General features: G+C 41.4%; 1 protein-coding gene across 2 annotated transcripts in view; it reads left to right on the forward strand.

Moving 5' to 3' along the window:
* The first annotated feature begins 328 nt into the window (after positions 1 to 328).
* Positions 329 to 24,258, forward strand: part of PDZRN4 (PDZ domain containing ring finger 4) — a 375,414-nt gene continuing 351,484 nt past the window's right edge. Inside the window, exons 1-5 of one of the 2 annotated variants that reach the window (XM_065415695.1) lie at positions 329 to 743; positions 782 to 809; positions 856 to 1,063; positions 4,307 to 4,393; positions 14,029 to 14,136. In XM_065415695.1, coding sequence (XP_065271767.1) covers positions 329 to 743; positions 782 to 809; positions 856 to 1,063; positions 4,307 to 4,393; positions 14,029 to 14,136 — 846 coding nt within the window. Of the gene's footprint in view, positions 1,064 to 4,306; positions 4,394 to 14,028; positions 14,137 to 24,258 lie in introns of both variants that reach the window. The other variant, XM_065415687.1, reaches the window with a different exon arrangement.

The following is a 24,258-nucleotide window of genomic DNA, read 5'->3' on the forward strand; positions in this document are numbered from 1 at the left end:
ATCTCAGCTTCTTCCCTCCTCGTCCTGCTGCATTTCCCTTCTAGGAGGGATGCAACGAAAGGGCGGTGGTGGTGGGCGGTATTGGGCCGTAGCTCCTATTAGAGTTAATACGGTAGGGTCAGGGGACATGGTGAGCAGCTGAAAACTTCAAACCAAACAAACTCTGCGCTGCCCTGCCCCTCTTCACCCCCCCCCCCCTTTCCTTGGAAGTTCGAGCTGCGCTGCCTGCATCAGCAGCCGGGCTGGCAGGAGAAGCAGCAGCAGCCGCAGCCCCTGGAAAGTTGCTCCCCCCGCTGTGCTCCCAGCCCGCTCTGCCCCCCCGCCAGCCATGGGCTTTGACCTGGATCGCTTTGCCGAGCCCGTGGACCCGGATCTCAAGTGCAAACTGTGCAGCAAGGTGCTGGAGGAGCCGCTGTCCACGCCGTGCGGGCACGTCTTCTGCGCCGGCTGCCTGCTGCCCTGGGCGGTGCAGCGGCGCCTGTGCCCCCTGCAGTGCCAGCCCATCTCGGCCAAGGAGCTGCACCAGGTGCTGCCGCTCAGGAGCCTCATCCAGAAGCTGGAGATCAAGTGCGACTACAGCCCGCGGGGCTGCGGCCGGACCGTGCGGCTCCACCAGCTGGCCGCCCACGTCGAGATGTGCGACTACAGCCCGGCCCGGTGCCGCCACAAGGGCTGCCCGGAGGTGCTCAGCCTGAAGGACGTGGACGCGCACATGCGGGAGAGCTGCGAGCACCGCCCGGCCGGCATCTGCCAGCAGGGCTGCGGCTTGGTGCTCCTGCAGCGGGACCGGGCGGGGGGCGCGCAGCCGGGCGGGGGGCACTGCTGCCTGCGGGCGCTACGCAGCCAGAACAGCAGCCTGCAAGGCCAGAGGGCCAGCCTGGAGCAGGAGCTGAAGCGACAGGCCCTGAAGTGGAGCCAGAGGGAGAAGTCGCTGCTGGCTCAGCTCGCGGCGCTGCAGAGCGAGGTGCAGCTCACGGCGCTTAGGTACCAGGTGAAGTTCAACCAGTACATGAGCCACATCAGCAGCATCACCAGGAACCTGGCCGGCAGCCACCCCTGCAAGGTGAGTGAAGGAGTGAGCGGGCTGGGGGCCGCAGGAGCCCAGCCTGGCGGGCTCTGAAGTGAGCAGCCCCCTTCCCCTCAGCTCGCTGTTTGGTGTGGTGTGACCCGGCTGCCTGTCTTTACACTGCGATCTCCTCTATGCCAAGGCTGCTCCTTGGAGGGTGCCTAGCAGACAGGGACGCTGGAACAATTTGCATAGTGGGGGTACTGAGAGCCATTGAACCAAACAAACCCTGTATGTGATGGAAGCCACTTCAAGTCATGGGGTGCGGGAGCACCCCTAGTTCCAGCCCCTATGCTATCAGATCGTGGGCGATACTGCCAACGACCCTATCGACTTGGGACCAGATTCTCTGCAAGCCAAACTCTGCTGCAGTCAGCAGACCTACCCGAGCAGAGACTGGACTCTTTGTGGCATTTATTCCATCCCTACTTGTGTGGTCGCTTTTGGCAAATACAAATCGAGCTGACCCACACTGTAGCCTCTGCCCACCACACTGCACCTGGACCTGGGATTGCACTTTCAGCCCCTGCAGTTTGGTGCGGTCCCCTAGAAAACCCCCAAAGGCAGAGAGGCAGTCAGTTAACCCATGGCAGGTTAGTGCCACTAAAACCTAGCTCTCTCTTGTTGTGCCGATGCTTGAAAAGTCCGGAAACACTTAAAGTGATGTAAATCAAACTTTTGCATTTCATCCCCCCATTCATTCAGCCTGGAAAACTCGTCATCTTTCAAGAGCTGTGAAAGCAGTTTCAGCAGATTCTTTCTGGCTCTCTCATTTTCTTTAAGAGTGCAAACGAAGAGCCTAAAATGCAGTCATAAATTACGTGAGTCTTTTTAGGTTACGTGTTTCATGTCTCCTTTTGTAGTTTAAGAATCTGGCGGCTCTAGGGGTTGCACACCAGCAGCCCATGGTAGTTCCCAGTGACTCAGTTTGGATGAGGATCTCATGTCAGGTTTGTCTGGAGTGAGAGGGAAACACAAGTGAGAGGAAAGGGCTTCAACTTAGCTGACAACAAACAAATTTGAATGCATATCTTCCAGGGCAGGGTGTCCGGATCAGACCACAATTCATCCAGCTGGGTGTGACCTTATTAATGCTGGTACTGTGTTTTCTTTAGATGGGGTTCCAGTTTCAGATAAATATGGAGCTAACAGATATTTTTTTCTTATAATTACATTATTAAGAAGTAGCTTGGGAAACAGTTTGTTGTTTAAAAACATTAGAATAGTTTATAGTTTAGGAACAGTTCTGGAGGGACACAGAAATGTCTTTAGTTTTGGAGAAGGGCATAATGATTGGCAGTTTTGACATTAGAGACCAGCGCTGCTGCTTCAGCCCTTTGCCAAGTCAGATGGCATTGCTTATTGAATTGCCTGCTTTTGATTGAATAAACAGACACATTTTACTGGTGAGATGGCTTAACATGCTAAAGGGTTTGTTCTGTAAAGCTTTAATTCCTGTCTGAAGGATTGCTGTGCAGAGTCTGACATTGTTGGTTGCAACCATGGTGAGAAGTGATTTAATAGAACTTAAGCGCCACTCAAGAGACTTTTCTTCCAAAATCTTTATTGACTCTTTTGAAGCAAAATCCAGAGGAAAAGATTTGCGTAGTCTGGTCGGCTTCTGAACTAGTATGATATGCTGAACTTCAAACTGCTATAAAAGAGACTTACATTTGGGACACTGATTCAAGTTCTCAGAATTTTTATGTCCAGGATTAAGATGATAAATTCAAGGCTTATTGGAAATAAAATACTTAGTGTTTTAGGAACTTGAATACTTAATCTTTTTTTTTTTTTTTTGCTACTTCCTCCTGGTGGCTAATCCATGGGGTTGGGGTGTTGGCTTTAGAAGATATGCTCATATATCTGCTTCACCTCTGGGAAGATATGACAAGATGGAATGAAGAGAGCCAGCAATGATTGCAGTGAAGTGCCCAGTGTGCAAGAAAAATAGTAATATGTGGGGAGGAGGTGAGAAAGAACAGGATTTTAAAAAGGACATTTTAAAAGGAAGTTGGCACATTGACAAGAAGGCAGTCCTCTTGTGAAATGATTCAATATCTATCATTTCTTGTCACTACCAGTAGGTGCTGCTGTATGTACTGCCTCAGAGAAATATGTTGCAGAAGACAAGGAAAATTCATAAAACGCTCATTTGGAAGAAAAACCATCAATAAAGTAAAAAATGTTCCTCATTAATTTAAAATGTATCATGCTGTAATATAAAACTTCACTGCCACAGTTAATAAAAATCTGTTTGGATATCAGAGTGCATCCACATTCATTATTATATTCTGAATATTTTAAAATGTACATTTTCTTTACTTGTCAAAATTGCTTAAATTTACCAATGTATAGAGAATGACAAACCACAATCTTACTTTACTCGGTACAGGCTGAATAAAAATTTTCTGTAGGGATTATGTCTCCTGAAATACAACTGGTCTTATATGTGAAAATTCAAAATAAATTAAATTACTATGCTAAAGAAAGGCCTGTGATAATCTTTTTCGTTTTCTTAGTATGATTTAGAAAATTATTTAACCATTTTTACCTAAGGAAATAGGTTTTTTTTCATATATTATTATTTTTTAACTTTGGTTTCTTCACTATTTTTTTGTGTGACTTATAAAATCACATCTAGGATTTTTGTGTGTGTTTTCTAGCTTATTTGCTTTACTTTGCTGTGAAGAAAAAAAGAAGAGAGAAAAGATGTCTCTTCCCCCCCCCCCCCTTTGAATTGCTGTGGAATCTGTATAGAACCAGCTTTTGGAGCTGGAAATGATAAGAGGCAGAGATATGGTTGAAATCCTGGCTCCATTGAAATCAATGAGAAAACTCCTATTGACTTCACTAGGGCAGGATTTCACCTCATAAGCTTAATATCTAATGTAATTAGTATATACAGGGACTTGTTTTAAAGGTACACAAACATTTGGGGCCATATTTCAAGAGGTGCTGAGCACTCCCAGATCCACTAACTTAAAGTTTTGTGTGCTCAGCACCTATGAAAATCAGGTCCTTGGGCTCTTCAAAGTACCTGTTACATTTCAGTGGTATTTGTTTTTTCCATCGTGTAAACTCCTATGTCATTTATAAGTATGTAGCACCATTTTAAATCAGAGTTTTCCATTCAGCTTGTTTGTGTTGCATTTTCCACAGTGAAAAGCTGTAGAACATTGATACATACCCTTTTCATGTAACATTTTTTAAATTAGCATTTCACCCCTTTTTTCTTAGGGAGGAGAATCTAAGCCATTAACCATCATGCTACAAAGAGAAAATGATACTTTGGGATTCAATATTGTAGGAGGACGACCCAATCAGGTAATCACCAAAGTAAATATAGTTTTTCCTTTTTTTTTAAAGTACATAGATACTTTTTTATTATCATGTGGCTATTATTAGTAATAAAAACAAATAGCTGGGGCCAGCTTCTGCTTTCAGTCACACCATGGATCTGTACTAGCTGAAAATGGGTACAGAATTTGGCCTGCAGATTTAAGATCTGTTTTTTTTTTTTTTTTTAATCATTAGTTTTAACTATTTTTAGGACCCAGTCCTACGAGGCATAGAGTACCCACAACTCTAATGATCGGGTCCGTAATACTTTTAGAACAAACCTGGGAACTGTCTGTAGTCTGAATTCATGTGAGTCATCTGTACTTATGCAAAAACAACAAGGAGTCTGGTGGCACCTTAAAGACTAAACCTCACTTCTTTTTACCCACGAAAGCTTATGCCCAAATGAATCTGTTAGTCTTTAAGGTGCCACCAGACTCCTTGTTGTTTTTGTAGATACAGACTAACACGGCTACCCCTCTGATACTTGTACTTATGCAAGCTGCCCTGTTGAAATCAGTGGGACTATTCAAATGAGTAAATGTTGCAGAATCAAGCACCTGTAATTCTGTGAAAAAATACTTGATTATTTTCATTAAAGGGAAAGATCAAAATCTTATTCTGTAGCTGTACTACCTGCATCATAGTCAAAACAACTGTCTTGCTAGTGTATGCATTCAAATATAAATATATATATATATATATATATATATATATATATATATATATATATATATATATATATATTTTCCACCTTCTTGTATCTTAAATCAGTCTTCTAGCATTAATAACTAGCTTAGATTTGGAAAGACATTTTTTAAAAAAATCCTAAAATATTAATACCTGTTTGCTTATATAATAATGTATTAAATGGTAAAGAAAGTCGCTAAACTGAAAAAATTGATAGTTAATTAAAAATGTTTCATAGTGTTTAGTTAGTTACTATGTACTGATCAGAGGGTTTTTTTTTTTTTTTTGGTTTTTGTTTTTTTTTGAAGTTGTAAAGCTGTAACCAGCTACTGCTCTTTTAGCAACAAAATATTGGGGGCAGGGAGTGTGTATGCTTGGTTTGCATGTCTTCTCCTTCTTTTCTAAAGCTATATTTAGTGATGCCAAGGAGTCTGCTCCCATTAGCAGCAAAGCCCAAGAAGTACAGGGCCTGCTCTGCAGAATTTCACTGCTAGGTCTTGTGGGTAAATATGAAGTTCTGCAGGTGTCATATGCATTTTATAAAGAGTTCCAAAGTATGAGCTTGTAAGATTTCTTAAGGGAAAGGATGAAAGTCCAGGACTCTAGAAGAGATGCATATTATGCGATGTATAACACCTTTTCATAGTCCTGGTAAATGAAATCCATAAAATCTTTATTTTGGATTGCAATGTGACTTCTACAATTTAGGGCTGTGGAAGAACTTGGATTTTTGCATGAAGAAAGCAACTCTGTGTTTGTTTGATTTCCTGGGTTTTCTTGGGATTTCATTTTTTGAACTTCTAGATCACTGAAGTATTCACGTGCACATAACATATATTGAACATTTTTTAAATAGTAAGTAACATATTGAGGGTCTAGTTTCAATCTGTGAATGAAACCGTAAATTTTTCTAGAAAGTTCAAAGGGAAGTGATGAAAACAATCAAGGTTCTTATTATGCCTGTTAAGAAAAAATAAGTAAGTTATAGCACTGTCTGTAATGGGGAGGTTATTGCTGATTGGGGAAAGGATGTGATTTTTGTGCAGAAGCAACTTCCATTGATTGTTGAAGAGATGGAAATTGGTGGAGTTGTGAATTGTTAGGTGGAAACTTCTAGAAAGTGGGCAGGGCATCATATAACTTGGTTCTGTATAAAGCTGGCTACTTCATATTACTTTTCAGTCTTCAGTATTGAACTTAGTTTTTTCCCCTCTCGTTCTAACTATAGTATATGTCAGGGGTCGGCAACGTTCGGCATGCGGCTCGCCAGGGTAAGCATCCTAGCGGGCCGGGCCAGTTTATTTACCTGCTGACGCGGCAGGTTCGGCCGATCACGGCCCCTACTCACCGCAGTTCGCCGTCCCGGGCCAATGGGGGCAGCGGGAAGCGGCGCGGGCGAGGGATGTGCTGGCCACGGTGGGGCCAAACCTGCCGCGTCAGCAGGTAAATAAACTGGCCCGGCCCGCTAGGGTGCTTACCCTGGCGAGCCGCGTGCCGAACGTTGCCGACCCCTGGTATATGTGAATACTACAAATAGGTGATTTGTGTTAGTGGCTACCAAATATCAATGTGAGACAGAACTGACCCAACATGCCTGAAGCTGAAGAAAATCCTAGGAAATAGGGATTGAATGGACTACAATAATTAAAATAGATCAGCGTTTCCCAACCAGTGTGCCATGGCAAGAACAGGTGTGCCACAGAATTTTGGAAAAGTCACTTGTGTGGAGGAAAAAAAAATCTCATTTATTTTAATTTGCATTTTGTGCTATTGCTCTTTGGATGTATGCATGTGAGACAGACATTACGCATGCTACGCTCAAATGACCTTGCTTTGCTCTTTGTGTGGTGTCACATGGTAGCTGTGTTTTCTTATCAACTGTTAAGTAACAGTGCTGAATTTTGATTTGAAGACTTGTAAATGGACGAATATTTGAAGAAAAGAGAATCTAGCACCTTCACATGAAGCTGAACATGAACATAAGAAAGTCAAAGTGGTGAGCCAACGCTACGGTGAGAGTTATTTGCAATTTGGATTTTCATTTACAGCTGAACCATCTTGCTGTCTTTGACAGTGTTGTGTGTGGGGGGAGAAACTCTCAAGCCATGCAGTCATGCCAAATGATGATGCCTTACAAGCAAACATCCGTCCCTTGTCAACAAGGGAAAATATTTTTTTGAGCGTTTGAAGGATCAAACTGAAAAACAAGTGCAAATGATGAAAGACTGTAGCAGTTTCTGATAAACCACTGGAAGCAAGCTACTTCGCTACTTGTAGCGAAGGTGAAAAAGCCGTTATACAGTTGTAGAAATACTAATTTTACCAGCATGCAAAGAAATGATGACAGTAACGTTAGGTGAAAATGCAGTCAATGAAATCGCAAAAGTTCCCCTTTCAGATAATATGATAAGTCGCCACATTGATGATCTCAGCTGACATTGAGACTGTGCTCTGAGAAAAATCAAATCAAGTGGAAAATTTGCATTGTGGCTTGCTGACTCAACAGATATCAGTAATCACACTGAACTCTTGGCTAATGTCAGGTATGTTGATGGAGATAGTATAAAAGAAAATTTTTTATTTTGCAGACAACTGCCAGGTCACATGACTGGAGAGGAAATCTTCAGGGTGACAATGACCTGCCTTGAGGAGGGAGAATTGCACTGGAAAAATTGTCTTAGTGTTTGCACAGACGGAACTGCCTCCATGACTGAAAAGACAAGAGGTTTGTAAGCAAGGTCAAAGAACAAAATCCAGATGTGCTGGTGACCCACTGTTTCCTGCACCATGAAGCTGTCGTGGCCAAAAAACTGCCAGAAAAACTTTCCTCAGTGTTAGATGGAGCAGTAAAGATCGTGAACTTAATAAAATCACAGTCCTTAAAATGTTGCCTTTTCTCGTTGTTGTGTGAGGAAATGGGAGCAGAACACCAGAATTTATTTTTTCACATAGAAATACGCTGGCTTTTCCATGGAAAAGTTTTCTCATGTTTGTATGAGCTCAGAGTGGAGTTAAAGATAGCTTTGGAGGAATCCACACACATGGACCTAATCGCTGATGTGGCACGGTGTGCAAAACTTGCCTACTTGGCTGATATATTTCACCACCTCAACGAACTGAACAGGAAAATGCAAGGTAGAAATGAGGATCTTGTCTCTTGCATGGATAAACTTGCATGAGTTTAGATCTAAGTTAGCCCTCTGATGTGAAAAAAGTAGCAAAAGGCACAATAGAAATGTTCACCCTGGAAAGCACAGCAGATCCCATTGGTAGTATTTTGGTCAATGCCTTTTCTGAGCATTTGAAAAGTCTGGAAGAAAAATTCAGCCTATATTTCCCTTCAACCTAAATAGAAGATTTCGACTGGGTCTGGGATCCTTGAATTTCCTCTGCAATGGAAAGTGCTAAGAATCTTACAATAATGACTCAAGAGCAACTTGTTGAATTAAGGATGGACCACTCTTTTAAAAGTAAGTTTGGCAATATGCCTGTGGACTCATTCTGGTTGACATTGGCAGATGAATACACGGTAATCTCCATTTTGTTGCCATTTTCAACAACGTACCTGTGCAAGTTAAGTTTTTTCAAGCCTGAATTACATAAAAAACAAGCAAAGAGAGCATATGAGATCAGTGGAGCAAGAGCTCCGAGTTGCACTGTCAACATTTCCTGCCGGGATTAAGCGATTCTGCATATCAAGGCTAGCTCAAATTTATAATGAAAAGTAAGTTTTGTTATGATGATTTTAGCGTGGGGCTGTGGTGCGCCACAAATCTTTTATTGAAGTACGTGTGCCTTAAGACTGGAAAAGGTTGGGAAACACTGAACAAATACTATTATCTAATATAAAAATGTAAGCATTGTGTCAAGAATTGTTGAGTAACAAGATAGAAAGGGTGTGTGTTCATCTCAAAGTGCAGGAAATCATTTTTTTCAGGTTATTCAAGGAAAATGTGCATTGCATGAAACTCGGTTTAATGAAGTGAAACAGAATGCTGATTGGTCCTGCAAGCGACAGATTTTTGAGGACAAAATTATGTTCTACTTACAGAATTGCAAGCTTTTCCTTTTGGATAACCTGTGCCTTTCTGTGTCTGAGGGATAAATATACTTACATTTTATGTGTGTTGTGTTTCATAAAACAGTTGAAAGTTTTTTCACCTTTTTTTTTTTTTCTTCCTTCCCTCACCTGAAAAAACCAAACCAAACCAAACCCATAACAACCTCGTTATGATTTATCTTAGCAGAAAAGAAGTTATTTCAGAGGGCTATGTGTGGGTTGTATGTTTTTTAAAGGAGAAGATGATGTGGTATGCTAATAAGACTCTATAAGTGAGAACTTCACTCCTGCTCTGGACTTTTGAGGCTGCGGGCTCCTGGTTCTGGTGGTGGGAGAATTCTTCTGTTGCCGGCACTGTGGAGACAGTCTCAGGCTGTCCTCCATGGACCCCATCACAAGCCCTGCCATAGGAGTATATTGGGGGCAGCAGGAGTGTGTCAGATACTGGGTTTCTGGGCAGCCCTGCAGCTCTTGTGCAGCCCAAGGAGGCTCTGGTAACTTAGGTCCCCAGCGCTGGCTAAATTATGTCTGGGGGAAGGGTGTGTGTGTGTGTGTGTGTGTGTGTCCAGCCATCCTGAGAGCAGCTCAGGATTGGGTGGGCATAAAGGTAGTTTAAAGCCATTTTAGCCCCCTCCTGCCATCTTGGACTGCGAGTTCTTTGCTTCCCCTTTTAGAACCGAAGCACAAACTCTCACCCCATGAATGCTGAATCCAGGTGGCAAAGACTGCAAAAGGATTCTGTATGTCATGTACCTATGTTGTCTATTTAGGCTGTACCAGATTCATACTCTTACTCTCATCAGGTAGTACCTTACTTTATAAAAAGTCATTGAATAAGGTGCAATTTTATGAGTAAAAGTATATTTATATTAGTAAAGTTATATTTTTCGTATCTGAAGGGGACCCTTAGTAGAAGTCTATTTGTTTACATTAGACCATTTTGAAACGTTTTTGGACCTGTTCATTTTTGGACCTCTTTTTAGGATGTGAGGCATGAAAAATCGAGGGGGTAGGCAGCAGGTGTTGATTCACCAGCACTTAATTTAGAGCAATACTGTCGACTTGAAATCTAGTCAGAATGAAACTCTTCAGGACAGTAACTGTATATTTGTACAGCACATAGCACAGTGGGGTGTAATCTTGATTGTGGTTTTGCTGTAAGAAAGACCCACACAAAGGACCCAATCCTGCGAACACTTATATACATGAATAGTCCCATTGGTCAGGGCCTAACTGACAACATACAAAGTGCTGTAAAAAATCTACAAAATAAAACAAACTGGGAAAATAGTCTTTCAGACATTTTTGTTGTTTGTAACATTAAATAATAGGGCTGTCAAGCGATTAAAAAATTGTGATTAATCGTAAAATTAATTTTTTTAGTCATGATTAATCGCTTGATTAATTGCACTGTTAAACAATAATAGAATGCCATTTATTTAAATATTTTGGATGTTTTCTATATTTTCAAATATAGTGATTTCAATTACAACACAGAATACAAAGTGTACAGTGCTCACTTTTTATTTCTGATTACAAATATTTGCACTATAAAAAAACAAAAGAAATAGTATTTTTCAATTCACCTAATACAAGTACTGTAGTGCAGTCTCTTTACCATGAAAGTTGAACTTATGAATGTAGAATTATATAAAAAAAAAACTGCATTCAAAATTAAAACAATGTACAATTTTAGAGCCTGCATGTCCACTGAGTCCTACTTCTTGTTCAGCCAATACTTCAGACAAACACATTTGTTTACATTTGCAGGAGATAATGCTGCCTGCATCTTGTTTACAATGTCACCTGAAAGTGAGAACAGGCGTTTTTAATGCACTGTTGTAGCCGGCATTGCAAGATATTTATGTGCCAGATGCGCTAAAGATTCATACAGTAACTCCTCACTTAAAGTCATCCCGGTTAACGTTGTTTTGTTGTTACGTTGCTGATCAATTAGAAAACATGCTCGTTTAAAGTTGCACAATGCTCCCTTATAACGTTGTTTGGCAGCCAACTGCTTTGTTCACTGCTTGCAGAAAGAGCAGCGCATTGGAGCTAGTTGGTGGGGGCTTGGAACCAGGGTGGACCGTCAGCCTTCCATCAACTCCCCACTCCCCTAAGTTCCCTGTGTGGCAGCCGCCCAGCAGGCTATCAATTGCCCGGCAGTTCAGCTGTCCCTCCCCCCACTGCTATGTGCTGCTCCTGCCCTCTGCCTTGGAGCTGCTCCTGGGAGGCTCCTGCTTGCTGTGCAGAGGTGGGGGGAAGAGGAGTGCCAATGTCAGGGTGTCCTCCCCTCCCCTCCCCCCCTTCTGTATCTTCACAGCGGTGGGGGGGGGACAACACCACAGGGCTCAGGAGGGAGGGAGCTTGCTGGCAGCAGCTGATCTTGCTAATCTACTTAAAAAGGCAGTGTACTTAGAGTGCGGTCAGTGTACTTAAAGGGGCAATGCACATGTCTCTCTCACACATAGGGTGTGTGTTTCTATCTCTCTCTGCCATGCTGTCTCTCCTCCCTCCATTCGTGCTGCCTTGTAGAGTGTGAGGCTACATTAACAACAATGTGTTAACCTTTGAGGGTTAGTTAGCTGAGTATTAGTTCATCATTTAGCAGTAAGGCATTCCCTGGGAAATAACCCATCCTCTTTCACCCTCTGACTTCATCACCAACCAAGCTTCACAATCATCATTGCTGTGTAAAATTTTCAATTGTTTGTTTAAAACTTATACTGTGTGTGTGTGTGTGTGTGTGTGTATAAAATATAGTCTTTTGTCTGGTGAAAAAAATTTCCCTGGAACCTAACCCCCCCCATTTACATTAAATCTTATGGGGAAATTGGATTCGCTTAACATCATTTCTCTTAAAGTAGCATTTTTCAGGAACATAACTACAACTTAAGCAAGGAGTTACTGTATGTCCCTTCATGCGTCAACCACCAATTCCAGAGGACATGCTTCCATACTGATGACGGATTCTGCTCAATAACAATCCAAAGTAGTGCAGGTGCCACCAGCAGAAGGTTGATTTTCTTTTTTGGTGGTTCGGGTTCTATAGTTTCAGCATTGGAGTGTTGCTCTTTTAAGGCTTCTGAAAGCAGGCTGCACACCTCGTCCCTCTCAGATTTTGGACGGCACTTCAGATTCTTAAACCTTGGGGCGAGTGCTGTAGCTATCTTTAGAAATCTCACATTGGTACCTTCTTTGTGTTTTGTCAAATCTGCAGTGAAAGTGTTCTTAAAACAAACATGTGCTGGGTCATCATCCGAGACTGCTATAACATGAAATATATGGCAGAATGTGGGCAAAACAGAGCAGGGGACATAAAATTCTCCCCCAAGGAGTTCAGTCACAAATTTAATTAACACATTATTTTTTTAATGAGCATGGAAGCATGTCCTCTGGAATGGTGGCCGAAGCATGAAGGAGCATATGAATATTTAGCATAGCTGGCACGTAAATACCTTGCAATGCTGGCTACAAAAGTGCCATGCAAATGCCTGTTCTCACTTTCTGGTGACCTTGTAAATAAGAAGAGGGCAGCATTATCTCCTGTAAATGTAAACAAACTTGTTTGTCTTAGTGATTGGCTGAACAAGAAGTAGGACTGAGTGGACTTGTAGGCTCTGAAGTTTTACATTGTTTTGTTTTTGAGTTCAATTATGTAACAAAAAACAATCTACATTTGTAAGTTGCACTTTCACGACAAAGAGATTGCACTACAATACTTGTATGAGGTGAATTGAAAAATACTATTCCTTTTGTTTATCATTTTTACAGTGCAAATATTTGTAATAAAAATAATGTACACTTTGATTTCAATTACAACACAGAATACAGTATATATGAAAATGTAGAAAAACCTCCACAATATTTAATAAATTTCAATTAGTATTCTATTGTTTAACAGTATGATTAAAACTGTGATTAATCATGATTAATTTTTTAATTGTGATTAATTTTTTGAGTTAATTGTGTGAGTTAACTGCGATTAATCGACAGCCCTATTAAATAAATAAGCTCAAACAGAAAAGTGATTTCTAAGTTGACTGTGCCTCTTTAACTTCATTATATAAATTGGTAATTTATTAAAACTTATTTCAAGTGAAATGTTGGAAGTCTGGCAAGCAGAGTTGGACTGGCACTACATCATATGTTTAAAAATAAAATAACTTTAATGTGATCAGAGCTGTCTATTGTATTATTCCAAACATGGTAAATAACTTCGTAGTTGTAAGTTTGAACTTTAAGTGAGTTTCACTTGGAAATGTGTAAAGATAAACTTGAAAAAGGTTCTTCTTTTGTCCATAGCTGATCTTTACAGATTTCACAGTTGAGCAAGTTCTGAGTCTCCCATGTAAATAGGATTTATGATGTTAACCAACTTCAATAGAATCCCATCACTACTATATGTTACTAAATAGTGCCGCTTTATTTTCTAAGGAAAAAATATATACAAAAAGCAGAGTTAAAGAATGACTTTTCTTCCTGAGACAATCACCTGTGGTTCCTCCTTTTTTCTTTAATACGTGATCCTCTTTATATACATTAGTCACATCTGCTAGAAAGTGTGAGATTCACTTTAAATATTTTATCTAGGATCTGATTACTATTGCACCTTGTGTTTTATGTAGACTAAACTAACCTAATAGATTAACTTGTCAAAAATGCTGGAATAGTTTATTAATGCTGTCATTTTGATTAACGCCTATTGTGTATTAAGTTAAAAATCCCAAGTAGTTAAATCCCTAGATAAAAAAGAGAGCTGCATTTTTTGGATGGATTTGCATTTTGCATTGCTGAATATAGAACTGTCTCTTTTCTTGTACTAATCTGGCTGTCTTTTATTTTGCAACTTCAATATTGCCTGGTACAGAACAATCAGGAGGACTCTTCACCTGAAGGAATTTATGTGTCAAAAATCTTGGAAAATGGACCTGCTGACAAGACAGAAGGCCTGCAAATTCATGACAAGATCATTGAGGTAAGAGTGAGAAAAACACGTTGATGTAATAATGGCAGACTCACTGACCGTGGATTTGATATTTTTCACAATGAATATGTTGTAATTTTCGTTCATTAGTGTGTGCTAGCAGAACTATTGTAAACTGAAGTGATCAAATGTTCATCAGATGTGTATATACATCATGGATTTCTTGAACAGCTGAGTGTACAGAAGTGTTGGTATAAGGATGTTTACTTTTTCAAGGTAAAGCTGTAGAAACTGACCAGGCAACCAGGAGTGGTATTCTGTTTTTCTTTATAATGGCTGAAGAGGAGGGTCAAATGGTTCTTCATAAATTCACCATTTTTATGTGAAAGTGTTTTGTCTTGAAAAAGTGAAATAGCTGTTGTGCACCTGAGATGCTTCAAAGGAGCTATGTTGATAAATGATGTTCTGGGATTCTTTGAACAGTTAGGGAAGCTGCTCTTCTTTTTGATCAGTTAGTTGAATGCGTGTTGTTTTTTACCTATACCAATACAATTCTTTTCCAATCATGTAACATTCCATTACAGCCATATTAAAGTCTGTTCCCATATAATTATTTTCTTTTACTAAACAGAATTGAAAAGAGTTTGACTTAAAAACTAAAACAAAAAACTCTACCTAAACTCAGAAAATGTTTTGTTTCTTCTCTCTATCTAGTCTATGATCTGTAAACATGGTTAACACTAAAAGATGCAGCAATATTTGTGGAAAAAGTTATTTTACTTAGTTAGTGAAATGGATTCCTTGCTGTGTTATGACAGTGGAATTTTCGATCACAGCTGTAGTACAGCTGTGCCCTTTAATCATCGCACTTAACTGTAGCTATATTATGTTTGCTGCTGGTGCAGCACTTTGACCTTGGTTTCAGTGACGGTGCAGAAGCATTGTTTTAACTTGACAGTTGAACAGCATTCCAAAACAAGAAAAATGAAACAAGTAGATCAAGACATTGATAGGAAGGGTAGCTGGCATCTGGCACCGTTTCCTTATTAAGGAGTTGACACCTGAAGTGTGTCAACGCTGTTTGAATGCTGGCATTGCTTTAATTGTAGGGAGCCTAGAGCAATATGTCAAATAGGATTTTTTTGTTTGTTTTTGTTTTGGAAAAAGAGAGTGAGCACATGTGCTTCAACTGGCTGAACTATATATACACTTGTTTAGCAGGGAGCAGAGTCCGCTGTAATTATGCTGAACTTGCAATGTGCCCTTTATCTACACAGAGCTCTTGTATCAGAATATTCTACCACAGCATTATAGCTCAGACATCAAATCTATTTTCCTCTGATCTTATCGTGGTACTCTTCATGTATTGTTCTATAGAGACTGTGCTGCCATAAGGTTTGATACATTTACACAAACTTTTATTCTTCCTTTTACTATTTTTTCAAAGTATTTTTGTTTTTAATGAAAAAGGTGAAAGTTTTTTTACATGGAGGAAAGGGTGCACAGACCAAAATGAATTAAGCTATAAGAACTCTTCCCTTTTTGTCTGAAGTTACATTTTTAGAGAATTTCACCTATATAAGGAATATGACTGCTGGTATTTAAAGTGTCAGGAGAGCTTAAGTTCCATATAAAAATGTCCTACATAAAAATAATGAAATAGAGAATTAATTCCTGCTCTGCTGCTTAATAATTTTATGCTACATGGCTGAAGGTTGATCTTTTACTGTTATACTTTATAACTTCTTAGTTTTTATTATGTTTTTTTTTTTGTAGTTTGGGAAGGATTTCAAGAAAATCTAGGGAGAAACTACAGAACAGCTAAACGTTTTATTAAAAACATTAGTGCTGCAGCATTTAATCAAAATGAGGAGAATATTTCTAAATAAAATTTGAATTAGTAACTACCTCTGTAATGCTATGACTTTGCCAGTATAAACATCTGGAGTTAAAAGGTTGAAATTTACCTTGGCAATACATGAATATCAATGTCTTCTCACACCAGAATGTTCTGGAAGTCTGTACTACTGCTGTCTTGTTTAAAGGATCAACATGAATGTTTTCACTGTGAGGAAATGAGTCAGACTGTGTATTTGTTTCAGGAATGTTGGCAAATATACAGAATGAGAGACAATTTTGGTGAGGAGAAGACGGGAACCAGATCTCCTTATTTTTGGTTATTCTGCAGCCTTTCAGAGATCAGATCAAATGTGTGATATATGTGTGTGTGTTTAAAAGAGATCATTTTGCAGCAATCAAGTGCAGAAAGAATTGATGTTGTTTTGGGAATTTGTAATGACTTCAATTAGTTGTTTGGCTTTGTGGTGCCCATTATAGTCTTTTAGCAGTGCATAGCTAATGGGATAATGGACAGAACTGTCCCATTAAATTAGAAGAAAATCAGCATAGGCATAACAGTCTGTTCTCAAGCCGTGTTTCTAAATAAAGAAGGTAATTAGTTTTAGTGCTTTATCAGACGTTTAACAAACGTTAACTGCAAATGGTTGACAAGGGTGAGTTTGTGCAAACTTCAGACGACTGCTCCAAGGGTTAACTTAGTGCAACGAATGGATTTCACTGTAGTGTGACACTGGCAGCTGGAATGGTGAATTAAGTCTAGCAGACTTAATTGTCACCACTCTTCACTACCCATTCATCACAATCTAGCACAGACTACCAGAAAGTTTGCTAAACAATTAGTCTTACTTTAAAGGATGCTAAGATATGAGATTTCATTTCTCTGTGAAGATATTCTATGTAAGTGGAAGAAACAGGTCATACAAAGTACTTGAGTTCAGCTGTGGACAGAGAAACTTGCATACTCAGTGTGTGGATAGTGCAATCTACATTTGTATTGTCTCAAATATTGGGGTTATATGGACTTAAATGTCATTAGCTTTTCTTATACTTCAGAACTTGCACAATTTAATAGATGCCTGCTAGTTAGCAGACTAAGGCCTTATCTACGCTATGGGGGTCAGTCGACCTAAGTTACACAACTCCAGCTATGTGAATAGCTGTGTCGACGGGAGACACTCTCCCGTTGACTTCCCTTACTCTTCTTGTTCCGGTGGAGTAACGGAGTCGACGGGACAGTGATCTGTGGTCGATTTAGTGGGTCTTCACTAGACCTGCTAAATCGACCCGCGGTGCAGCGATCGCTGCAGCATTGATCCCCGGTAAGTGTAGACATCCCCTAACATACTAGTCCTAGGTAAGTATGAAAAGGGATCTCACCAGGAAAAGTTGAGTGCCAACAGTCTGAATAGCGAAGGCCCAGTGCCATACATGAAAGGGGCATAGTGCGCCAATTTTTGCCACAGTACTTGGTACTGTTACTCCTTTGCAGAGGGGTAGTAGACTTCAAGGCCTTGCATGTCAGTTTCCTGTTGGGGCAATGATGACAGGGTATTTTCTTAGTGTAACTTGTTTATTTACACTATATAAAAACCAGACCTTGCCTGATGTTCACAAATGGCACTCGGGCAGGAATCCTAGCTCAACACCAATGCCTTATTCCCAGGGAGGAACTCTACCTCATGAATTGATCTCAGTTTAGAGAGATTAAGACAGAGAGCAAACCTTTCTTCTGCTTGCCACTGCTTCTCCCAAAAACTTGCCTGATAAGACTCTCCGTGACGGTGCTGTTACACATAGCTAACTCCCAGCATAAGAGCCCTGACTACTGGGAGTCGTATATTTGTGAAAATCCACCAGCCCTTTAACTACTGGATGGGATATGTCTGTCTCCTTCCCCCTGCTGGGCCTCATAGGCAGAGTTGGGAATAGTCAGAAGTTCGGAATTGATCTAATTCAACTTCAGATAATTCTGGCTGCTGTGAGGAAGTGGGAGAGACCTTTCTCACTCTTAACTCCTAAAAAGGGGTGAAGGAGAATATTTGTATAACTACACCCCAGCCTGTCTTCATGTGTCTTCTCATTTTGTGAATAACTCCAGTGCTTGCCTTTGCTGATACTAATAGCCCTCTAAAACCATGATATGAAACTGACATGATTCTAGACAGTTTAATTGCTGACCACAGGGTTCAGAAGGGCAGTTTGACTGCTGCCCTATTTTGCTTATTTTACACTGCCGCTTTTGTTAAAGCTGTAAACAATGGCAGTGACACTGGAGCTGGCTGTCTGAAGACTGAGGAAGACATAATTGCCTCAGTTTACAACCAGTTCATATTTAGAAGGTTTTATTTACAACCATAAGGGCTGTTCTTTTTTGTGAATGGAATGCAATGCTGTCTGGTGCAGAAGCATGGGTGATAAAAAAGACAATAGGTTCAACCCTGTAGGTATATGAGATGAGATGTCTTAGTGCTATAAGAGGAGTTACATGAAGAGACAGACTTCAAAATGAAAGTATTAGAATGGAAGTCAAAGTCTTTGATATGGCTGACAAAGTCCAGGATGTGCAACTTTGTTGGTTTGCACACATGCAAAGAATGAATGAAGGGGACCTGGTGAAGATAGCTTGGTGGGGGAATGTGGTAGGGAAGAGACCTTGAGCAAAGCCAAGGAAGTGCTGGATCGATTGCATCAAAGAAGATGGTAAGCAGGTGGACCTTAGTGCCTCCTGGGACAGACGAAGCTAGCAGATGCTTGCACAATGATGGGATAAGTGGAAGAAGGATAGATCAAAATCTACAAAAAATGATATTTCTTCCCCTCTTGTTTGGTCCTTACATTCATCCAAAAATTGTGATTGAATTTTTCAAGCCCTGTTGTACTCGGTAGAACTCATCTTATGCTGCATAATGCCATCAAGTTATCAAAATTAAATAACCTAAATTTGTCTCTTCACTGCAATGTTATGCATAAAACATATGTCCAAGGTAAAGCTTGTAAATTAGGTTTCATCTCTCTTATTCTATTTCCCTCTTTGTTATTTTCACTTTTTTAAGAGTGTGTGCCTGATGAATTTCTAGCACATGTCCACAAAACCAGTTACAGTAAAGTCTTAAGGCTTTTACTAGCACAGTGGTTCTCAACCTATTTATTGTTGTGGGCCGCTACGTGGCCCACAATTAGAGTTGCCAGGCTTCCGGTTTTCAACCGGAATGCCCAGTTGAAAAGGGACCCTGGTGGCTCCAGTCAGCACCGCTGCCTGGGCCATTAAAAGTCGGGTTGGCAGTCCAGCGGGGCTAAGGCAGGCTCCCTGGCTCCCGGAAGTGGCCAGCATGTCTGGCTCCTAGGCGCAGGGGTGATGAGGGAAGCTCTGTGTGCTGTCCCTGCCCCGAGTGCTGCCTTTGCTGCTCCCATTGGCTCCCCGCACCCAGTGGGAGATGCTGGGGTGGCACCTGCAGGCGCAGAGCTGCCTGGCTGCCCCTGCGCCTAGGAGCCAGGACGGACATGGCAGCCGCTTCCGAGAGCTGTGTGGAACCAGGGCAGGCAGGGAGCCTGCCTTAGCCCTGCTGTACTGCCAACCAGGAGCCGCCTGAGGTAAGCGCCGCCCAGCTAGAGCCTGCATCCCAACCCCTGTCCCCAGGTTGGAACCCCCTCCCACACCCTAACTCCCTCCCAGAGCCCGCACCCCAACCCCCTGCCCTAGCCCTGAGCCCCTTCCTGGAGCCTGCATTCCACACCTCCTGCACCCCAACCCCCTGCCCCAGCCCCCTTCTGCATCTGAACTTCCTCCTGGAGCCCACACCCCCTCCTTCGCCCCAGCTCTTAGCCCCCTCCTGCACCCAAATTCCCTCCTGGAGCCTGGACCCTGCAACCCCTCCTGCACACCAACCCCCAGCCCTGAGCCCTCTCCTGCACTCCAAACCCATCATCCCTGGCCCCACACCAGAACCCGCACCCCAGCCGGAGCCCTCACCCCCTCCCGCACCAACTCCCTGCTCTGGCCCAGTGAAAGTGAGTGAGGGTAGGAAACAGCGAGCGACAGAGGGAGGGGGATGGAGTGAGTGGGGGTGGGGCCTTAGAGAAGGAGCGGGGCAGGGTAGGCCTTGGGGAAGGGGTGGGCCTTGGGGAAGGGGCAGGTGCGGGGCAAGGGTGTTTTGGTTTTATGTGATTAAGAAGTTGGCAACCCTACCCACAATGTGTTACCTGGGCCGCAGTTTGAGAATCACAACGCCCCTCCTCCCCCCCCAAAAAAAACCTCCTACAGACCCCTATGCCCAATGCCCCGGCCTACCCACAGATCTCTCCACAGAGTGGGGCCAGGAGCATACCCCAAGTGCAGGGCTGCAGGGCAGCCCCTATCCTCCTACCCCCCTTACTGTGCCACGTGGCAAACCTGAGCCCGGACCCTGCCGGGCAGCCCTGAGCCTGGACTCCACCACATGGGACAGGGCAGCCAGGGCTCTGTACCCTGCCACACCAGGCACGGCGGCAGGGCAGCCAGGGCTCTGGACCCTACTGCACCAGGCGGTGGGGCAGCCTGCCCCCTTGACTCTGCGGGCCCAGCGGCCTTTAAGGACACAGCTGGGCGACAGCTGTGTGCTAATTGGGCCGCATGCAGTTGAGTACCACTGTATTAGCAGAAGAAACTTGCATCTGTAAAGTGTCTAACCAGAAACTTTTAAACTATTGCCAGACTGCTGACTGAGCTCTGTGTCAGCCCTGTGATGTTTTACCTTCTTCGTGTTTCTGTCATTACATTCACTATGTTGCTGAAGCAAAATCTCTGATACTTATCATGTTTATTTAACTTAGGATATCCACTGTTAGATTAGATCTGTAGAAGTAGTGAGTTTAAAAACAGTCTTGCTGGGATCAGAGCAATTTGGAATGGCTTTGAATCCAAGTTCATGATGTGACCAATAGACTATGGGTAGTAGCAGAGGAATACTTCCTTAATGGACACATGGTATGGTATATACCATGGTATGGTATATACCATGGTATGGTATATATCACATTGTTTTATAAGACCAAGTAGGTTTTGTTTATGTCATCTAAATATTACAGTAGTTGTCTTGGCAAAAGATGCTTCAGTAGCCCGTACAGAACATTAGACTTGCAAATCTTAATGCAGATAGTATAATGATACTGAACCATACTCTGTCCTCGTTGGAGGTGAATAGGTGTAAACAGGGGCAGAATTTGGCCCAGTATATTTTGCTTTCAAGCGAAGACTAAAAATATAGTAGCTAGGTAGTGGATTTTTTTTTTCTATATTAATGGAATAGCATTGTATAATAAATTTATCTGTACGCAATTGGTAATTCTAGATATGATCCCTTAGACTGTTGGTTCCATGGAGACTTAAGTTTGCAAACAGATTAAATACTGTTTTGACACTTGTAATATTGTAGGTTCTCAAAGAATTATCAAATGTCTTGACTTACAACAGGCTTTTTCCTTTGCGTATTTTAAATGTAACTGAAAGGGTTTTTACCTGCTAAGAACTGAATTTGGGCCTAAATTCTGCAAATTGCTTAAACTCAGGACTACTCTCATGCATCAGGTTAAGCATGTGTCTAAGTACTTGGCAGGATTTGGGGCTCAGTGTTTAGTTTGTGTCTCACAACAGATAATGACATTGCTAACTGTAGCACAGGGCAGAGAATTGTATTCATGTCATTCCTTGTGCTACTTTTAGTATTAGTGATGTGCTCCTCTGTTGAAGGAGATACACCAAACCCTTAGGTGATGGGAGATAAATAAGGGGGGAATCGCATTTTCAGATATTTAAATTTGTTTATAAATATTTTTGTTTATAAATATTTAAGTCCATACGTATGTTTAGTTTGGGATCTTAAATAGTTTTATCCATATCATCCCTCGTGAGGAGACAAAAAGATAAGGAAAATCATGCAAAATTTGGTTGAAACTATCTGGAGACAAAAGGGCAGGGAAGATGGTAGTGAAAGGGAAGGAATGTGGTGAGTATGCAACATACTTCTTCCTCTGAGCCTACAGAATCCCTCTGTACAAACAGTATGTTTTGGGGATTCCTTGGATTTGCATTGAAAAGATGAAAGGCATTTTCAGACAGTGTTCCTTAAATAGTTTGGTAAATTCAGTAGAAAATTCAGTGGGATTTCCTGCTGCTCACAGAAGCATTAACTTCTGCTCTGCATATTTTACCCATCTCAGACATATGAATTTGAGGAGAGGTTGATGTAAATTTGAGTGGATGGATAGCACCACCACCAAGCTGGCTGTGTTCTCAGGCAGAGCGGATCATGGTAAATCAGTGGTAAACCGCTTAATGGCGCTTCCAAGATCCGTAGCTGGTGTTGTTGCCATTCATCAGATTCTGCGTGAAGGATAGGCCATATCCTGGCCCATTCACAATGACACTAATCCATCCCCCAGTGGGATGTGTCAGAAACTCTACAAATTGAAACTCAGAATTTCTCTGAATGTTGTGTTTCAGTTTGTGCTTGCTGTATGTTCATTCCTTCTCCTTTTTTTCTCAGTCTATTTTTTTAAATTTACCTTTAAGTTTCTAAAGGAATAAAACTCTAACTCTTGGATTTCCAGCAATCAATCAATAAAGGTAATAGGCAGTTTACATGGAAGGCAGGTTTGCAGTAAATTCTATTCTAAGCAGTTTCTTATACCCTGCTCATCACTCTAGTATCTGAGTAGCATTCAATAGCACAGTTACTAACATCTGTCTCATTTTTTTCTCTCATCCCGTCCCTAGGGGGAGAAGTGGATCTGCAATGGAGTGTTTTGTTTTGGACATTTTTTTAAATTACATATACACACCTGTTGCTATGACTTTGTTAGAGAAGACAAGCTCAAAGAAATTAACCTTGCACTTGAATGGTTACGTTTGTGATAGTTCTTAATTCCTTGGAAGATTTAATGCCATAGTCTCAAACCAGTCCTTGAAAAAGGTCCATCTCTTTTACAGATGAATTTTATCTTACTGTAGAAAGTTCCATTGTGTCAGAGGAGTGAGGCTGTCAACCATGGTCTTCATCACGAGCTTTAGTTGATCTTTTACATATCCTGGTCCCAATATTCAATATGGAGCTGAAACAAAAGACATGGTTAGTTACAGAAGGATCGAGAATATGAAAGGCGTTTTCAGACAGTGTTCCTTAAGCCTTCTAAATGGTTGGAGAATAGACAAAGTTAAAAGCTTCAAGAGCTTTGCAGCAGTGACTGGAGAGGGCTAGCTCTTTGAAGCTCACATGATGAGAACTGGCTGGAATAATTAACAGTAGACCCATCTGTGAGTGACTCTTAGGAGGCTTAAAAGAATAGTACACTAAGCTTGTTGCTTAGAACTTCTTAAGGAAGTTTGAGAAGGCTGTGCCTCACTGAACACATGCTGCTGTATTCCTAGCAGTTTTTTTAGTGTTTTCACAAAGTAAAATGAATAGAACCTTCTTCAACCTTTTATAAAAGGTTGTTCTTTATTGTGGGTTAAGTCAGCTTCACAATGAGAGGAGAGACAGCTGACGTGTTGTGTGAATGCAGTGTTTTATCCTCTTAACCCGTTGAATTGTAGCTGCTGTTGCAATCCAAAGGCTATATGCCCCAAGAGCTTTGATCTTCTCTGCCCTTTTTCTTAATCAGTTAATTACATTTGTAAGGAGTAGCTAATCACTGTTCTCTGTAATCTGAGGCTGAGCAAAGAAAGCCATTAGTGTCTACCAGTGCAGAAATGCTCAAAAAGAATAGTCATTATTCATGACTTCACTGGGGCTGGGTTTCTTTAAAAGATTAATAACCTAATTTTCAGATTGCTTAGAGATACTGTAATGTGTTGAACTAGTGAGTGTTCCTCCATCTAACTCATGAGTGGGAATAGTCAGGAATGAATATGTAGCTTATGCTTTTCAGATGTGTGGAAAGAAATTGAGTGAATATGCAAAAGATATCTTTGTGAAAACCTTTTTTTCCCAAAAATTCAATATTCTGCAGAACTAAAAACTCTGCAGTGTTAGAGCAAATCATTCTCAGATTAGAAAGATCAGATGTGGTATTTTCTAGATGCAGGTATTTTTGGACTTTCACTAATGGGGCTGTGAATGGCTGAAGGCATCTAGGCAGTCACTTTTCAGTGAGAATGGTGCATGTTGTGTTGTCCTCAAGTTGGTTGGCTGAAAGGGGCTAAAATAGTGAGGAGGACAAATAATATGTATTTTTAGTAAATGGATATCTTAGTTGTGATTTTTTTTTTTAATGAAAAATATTTCCAGTACATATCTTTTTCTGTAGACCCAACCTAATTGCACTGCTGTTGCAGCAGGG

This window comes from Emys orbicularis, chromosome 1 (assembly GCF_028017835.1).
Source record: "Emys orbicularis isolate rEmyOrb1 chromosome 1, rEmyOrb1.hap1, whole genome shotgun sequence".
Taxonomy (NCBI): Eukaryota; Metazoa; Chordata; order Testudines; family Emydidae; genus Emys; species Emys orbicularis.